At 37.8% G+C, this 6000-nt stretch overlaps 1 protein-coding gene across 1 annotated transcript; it reads right to left on the reverse strand.

The window, feature by feature from the left end:
* Positions 1-1054: 1054 nt before the first annotated feature.
* LOC149029907 (MYB-like transcription factor 4) lies at positions 1055-2705 on the reverse strand. The gene is made up of 3 exons (XM_089151916.1): positions 2513-2705; positions 2297-2426; positions 1055-2098 (listed from the first exon to the last, which is right to left on the reverse strand). The coding sequence occupies exons 1-3, from the start codon at positions 2643-2645 to the stop codon at positions 1393-1395; spliced, it is 969 nt and encodes a 322-aa protein (XP_089008042.1). The 5' UTR covers positions 2646-2705; the 3' UTR covers positions 1055-1392.
* Between the last annotated feature and the right edge of the window lie 3295 nt (positions 2706-6000).

Here is a 6000-nt window from a genome sequence, read left to right on the forward strand (position 1 = left end):
TGCTAGATCATTATCAGTGTCCACTGATTGCAAACGTAATTCCTTCCCAGCTGAACCTTAAAAACTAAAGCCAATCGATGTGAAGGTTGAAATGTTCATTACTGGTCCATGGAAGATGGGACTAGAAATCTTTCTCTTTCTTTCCCAGACAGATTGCAAATTAACATCTTCTATCATAAGCAAGATTAGGTTGAAATGTAGAGATTCCAAGAGGAGGTTCTTCTTTGCTGTTTCCATCACATGATCATGAACTGGTAAAAAACAATAAGGATTATAAATAAAGATATTTCTTCTAATGGTGGTGAAACTGCATAAAAGGAAAAGGGACAGAACCGTTTGAATGGGATTCTCAATTAATACCGTTAGAACAAATACCAACAAATTACAAATTGAAATATAAATAGTACGAAAGAATACAAAGATTTAACGTGGTTCATTGATGAAACCCAAACTCCAATGATCAAGAGCAATTAATATTGTTGACCGTTCAACCCCCACGCATCTTCTCTCTCTCTCCCTCTACTTTTAATCTTCATTTCACACGTGTATAATATACATATTTTGTGTGTGTAATCCCATCATGGAAAGATGTCATTACTTGGAAGATAATATTTGTTTGTACACACTTGTGTTAAAGAGTTGAGTGAATCATCTAGGGTTGAGTGAGTCTCCATCTTGGATTGAGAAAATCCTGAAGTTTTACTATTTTCTTATACCATCATTCAAGATTAATAGTGAAGATCATCATTTGTATTGTCTTTCAAAATTGGAGTACCCTTTGTCTACATCATTCACATACCAACACATGCAGTGTATTGCACCACAGATGAAGAAGAACTTTTCAGAAGAAGAAAAGAATAGAGATCTTTGAACCAATTGCTAGACCAAAATGGCAAAAACTCTCACCCAAAAAGTTTAAGGCAAAAATCTCAAATTTCAAAATATGACCTCAAAGGAGAATGTAAGATACACATATAGATTTAATTGGGTAACCGAGTCTATCCATTGGGTCATTCAGATTATTGCCCCAAAATATATCGGTACAAGTCCATCTTTTAAGTCAAGGTATCGCAACATAACAAATACTACTTAAGGTTCTCTTTATATATAACCAAGAAATAGAAAGAAGGCTGCAAAAGATTATATCAGTATGTCAAACCAAATCTGAAATCACTTGCTGGGCTTGCTTGACCCATTTATTTCCTCACCCTTCTGTTTCGATCTACATCAAACGTTGCATAGTTGCTTTCATTACATCCTCCACATTCATATCTCTTCCAACCACACACATATGATAAACAAACCCTGTAAATTACCACTCATTCGTGCAGTCCAATATGAAAATTAGTATGGAGAGTGGGATTCGATAAATAAAAACACTACCTCATAGCCTTATAATGAAGAGGGGTATGCATCACTTGAAGAAACAGGTACAAGTCCTTCCACACACAGCTGTGGTTCAATGGGATGATCCCAAATTAGAAAGCTTGGGCAAGACTGAGACTCAATCCACTCACTCAAGTCCTGCCTCCTTAAGCAATCCAAGCCCAAATCTCCAGCTTCTTCCATACAACAAGCTTGAACCTCCATAGGAACCATGGCTTCTACATTCTCCAAAGAAGGCAAATAACTTGAATACATGTCAGGAGCTGTAAATGTTGAAGGAGGTGGAGGTGGAGTAAGATAAGGAGGAAGAGGTGCCAGTGCTTGGGTTTCATGTTTGTTTACATCTATCTGCCAAGAGTCAGAATTTGGACCTGTTGCGGCTTCATGGAGTAGCTCTGGTGGTGCTGTACTGCTACTACTAGTACTGCTAGTTAGCCCATCTATCAGATTAATGTCAAACATCAAAGGTGGGCATTGGGAAGAAAAGAGGGTTTCTTGAATTGGTGCCTTTGTCATCAGTTCTTGATTCAGTAATTTCAGTTGATTTGAACAGTAACTCGGTTGCATTAGCTCTGCCTTAGGCACAAGTGCTGTCATTGCTGGCACTGGGTTTGTTGATGGCTTCCTTATTTTCTTCTTGATCCATGAGTTCCAGTAGTTTTTTATTTCATTGTCTGTCCTCCCAGGCAAGTGACTTGCAATGTGAGCCCACCTACAAACCCCCAAATGCAGATTATATAAGTCCAGAAGATACTTAACACTGCAAAACCAACTAAAGTGATTCTGATCAAAGTGTAGTGGTCACTAGCCTAAGTCTAGTCTTTATTGGGGTGAAACATCAAGTATAGCCTATCAATTATCACAAACAAATTAGAAGCAAGTAGGAAGAAAAAAGGCCCTAATTGTAAACCTGTTTCCTACAACACCATGCAGGCTTATAATGAGCTTCTCCTCTTCTGGTGTAAACCTGCCTCTCCTGATGTCTGGCCTCAAATAGTTGATCCATCTCAAGCGGCAGCTTTTTCCACATCTTTGAAGCCCTGCGTCACAAAAGTATATATGTTATTGTATGATATATACAACTGTGAGAGAGAGAGAGAGAGAGAGAGAGAGAGAGAGAGAGGACCTGCTTTCTCAGGTACTTCACTCCAACAGCCATAGCCATGCATGGTTATATACCGAACGAGCTTTTCATCTTCTTCAGGGGACCAGAGACCCCTCTTAACCTTCTGCTGGTTGCAGCAAGAATGGTGACCCATATCTTTTCCTTGCTCTCTTCTTGCCTTTTGCCTCAATAGGTAATTAAAGCCACTGCTGCTGCACTGAGGTTAAGAAAGGGAAGAAACCCATGTTCTCTCTCTTTTGAAAACAGGAGCTAATAAAGGAGAAGCCGACAATCAAACCAGATGTGAGCCATGTAGGTAGGACCCAAACTTACATCAACCTTGAAACGACTTGGCATCAACTTGTCTGATCTATATATAGTATACTCTCTCTACGTACACTTGTATCAAGTAACCAACTTCACGTACTCAACCATATCAGAGATCCAAATTATCCAATCCGCCATTGAAGCTTCAGCTGCAATTCTTTCCTTCTGTTGTTAACTGAACACAATCAATATTCACTCTTCACACGCATACTTGTAGGCGTAATTATAGGGGAATATTATGGTCAACATATAAGGTCGCAATTCTCTCTCTTTCCTGGAACCCACCACAACAGAGACATTACTGCAGAGATCTCTTATATTGTCAATATCCGTTGCTTAATAAATAAGAGAAAGCAACGGAAGAAAATCGCATAAGGCTAGAGATAACTGCCCTAGAGGCTAGAGTACTCAGCCAGTCAGATTTCTTGTTGACCTACGTGATCCATGATGTGTGACCCATCAAGAAAGGATCAAAACCCCACTTTTTTTCTCTGGTAGTAGGGAAGGATCAAAACGAAAAGGGTGGACGCTCCAAGCTCTTCCTTACGGGTTAAAATCTTCTGCAGGCGTGTAAATTAACCTAGATTGTGCCACATGTCCTAAAATAGATCCTAACCATTAGATGGTTTAACCACTTAATTCAATGTTAAACCAATCGAATTGATTTGGTTCATCGATCAAACCAAACCACTACACTGTACTCACCCTTGATTCACAAACCCTCTTCCGACGAAGTCGCCATCGTCGTTGCCAACCGGCATCGTTGCATTCAATAATCGAAATCCTCATGTGTGCTTGGCTTGTCCCTCTCATTTAGTAATTAGTGTCGCTCTTGCTCGGAGTTCTCTTCTTCTTCTTATTTAGTGTCTCGGCTTCTGGCAGAATCTGCGGCTTTTCCAAGGCTCATATGTATTTGAAAAAAATCATAGACATCACTTCATGTAGTAGAATCTCAAGAGGATCGTCATCTAAACCACAGTTGGATAATGGATTGAAATGAAACTTGATGAGACTGCTTTGGTTAAGAAATTGAAGCATCTAAAGAACCCATGGTAAATGGAGGCTTTAATGCGTGTACGTAGCACTGACGCCAACGATAAGGTTTAAATTAACAATTCTTGTTCATCATTCTATATAGGTTTATATATAAGGTTTTTTCATCCTGAACCCATTACTCCATTCCATTGAAGAACACACTCGAGCCAATAATCTACACCCATTGTTCGGATCACTGTTTTCATAGTCTCAAGCTAGCTCCCCAATTTCATGATAAATACCCTCCTTTAGGTCTTGTGCTTCGCATACTGCATACGGCTTCCTCTTCTTCTTCACATCATACTTCCGCTTTTCTATATTCAGAATTCGTATTCGTTCACATTATTCTACTTCTCTTTTTCTCTCCCCTTCAACTCTTGATTGGACTTAATTTCAAATTAGGTTTTCTGGTTTGCTGATTACAAGAAGTTCTGAAGGCAAATATGATACCGAAAGAAGTCGGAACTGATCGTATGATTTTGCAGCTCTTAAAGAGAATGAAAGCAATCGAAGAAGAAACTAGAGAGATTTTGGAAATAAAAGACCTGCAAGTCCAAAGCTCTATAAAGCTTTGGTTGGACTGTTTGGTCAGATAGATGAACCTGATCGATTCGATTTGGTTTAATAATGAATTGAGCGGTTAACCTATTTAATTATCTATTGTGGCGTATGTGGCACTATCTAGGACCCTCACTGTTAGTATTGGTGCGATGATACAAGTTTCCCCGAAAGAAATCAATAGGACATGGATAAACTTTTCCAGTGTTTAATTTATTTAAATTTAAAAAATATAATAATAAAATAAATAAGCCTTCTAAGTATAAGAAAACTAAACCCAAAGGAGGAAAGAACGTAATCACAAAGCTAGCTCCTAAAAGGTCGGTTAATTGCCTACATCTACAGTGAGATGAGATTTAGAACCTGTTTGATAACCCATGTAAAGAAACAAAAAAATTGGCCGAAAATCGTTTAATAAAACTATTTTGTTTCAGGTGGTTTTTGAAACATAAATTGAAGTTTATGAAAATTTTTGCTTCAAGAAATAATTTTGACACAACAACTATTTGTTGTTGCATTTGTTTCTCGAAACAAAAGTTGGGCGTGAGCTAGATTTAAGTGAAAGAGTTTAGAGAGGGATACTCATGAAATTTGACATTCTAAACATAATAACTCCACTAAAACCCTTCTAATTGCTTGTGTTTTTATTTCTAGAACCATGTTTTATCAAATGCCTAAAAAAATGGTTTTACTTTAAAAACGATCAAAATTTATTTTTGGTGTTTTTCAAAATAGAACCACAAGAGGTGAATTACCAAATGAGTCCTTACTTTACTATCAATGAACTATAGGGTTTCTATCCTTGTCCACGCACCTCTCTCATATTGATTTTCATGTAAGGAATCAGGATTACAAATTTACAGCAACGCCTAAAGAGGAATTTTGCCAAATTGACCCTTTAACCCTAAAATTTGCTACAGCCTCTTAGATGGGGATCAACACATTTTTCCAAGCAACAAAATACAAGACATGATTTAACCACCCCCAACACATAGTTTTATTATTGTTAGTTTCCTCAAGCTCATGGGAGCCCCTTAACATTAACTTCACTTGCTGGCTAACTCGTGAAGATGATGAGTGGTGACTTAGTTGGGGAATATTGATCGAGTGTTTCTTATTGATATTATCTGCAAATGGTTCTATTATGATAATTTATGTACAAGAGATAGGAAAAATGGAGAGAAAAAAAGGAAATGGGCGACGGAGGAGGTGAAAATCAGGGTGTCTGTTGATTGATACAAATCAATCGCCATCAATATAAGGATGAAGGGTGACTTTTGCGTGGATGTATCGCAAGTTAACAATGGAAGTTATAAGAAAAAGGTCATTCTGAAAGGCTCAGAATCTTCCTGGGGGAGCTGAAAAAAGGAAAATGATGATACTTAGCTTTATGGAGTAAGCAATGGAATTTCATTTGGACCTACCATTTTACGTTTCAAATGATAATGTGGAAAGGATAGTTTGTTTCCTTTAAAGCATGGTTGGTTAGGTTATATAGTCATAGATGTAATGTCTCCACCATAAACTCTTTACATTCTCTCTCGTTACAAAGGGAGAAATTGTTAAGGTCATTACCCAACTCGCTGGTT

This window comes from Hakea prostrata, chromosome 1, assembly GCF_041222555.1.
Source record: "Hakea prostrata isolate BN-2017 chromosome 1, UWA_Hpros_2, whole genome shotgun sequence".
Classification (NCBI taxonomy): Eukaryota; Viridiplantae; Streptophyta; class Magnoliopsida; order Proteales; family Proteaceae; genus Hakea; species Hakea prostrata.

Excerpts from the sequence above, each read along its gene's own strand:
- LOC149029907 (XM_089151916.1), bottom strand. The coding sequence starts at position 2,645 with ATGGGTCACCATTCTTGCTGCAACCAGCAGAAGGTTAAGAGGGGTCTC. Across the intron at positions 2,427-2,512 it reads TGAAGTACCTGAGAAAGCAG|GGCTTCAAAGATGTGGAAAA; the intron begins GTCCTCTCTCTC and ends TTTGTGACGCAG. Across the intron at positions 2,099-2,296 it reads CATGGTGTTGTAGGAAACAG|GTGGGCTCACATTGCAAGTC; the intron begins GTTTACAATTAG and ends GGGGGTTTGTAG.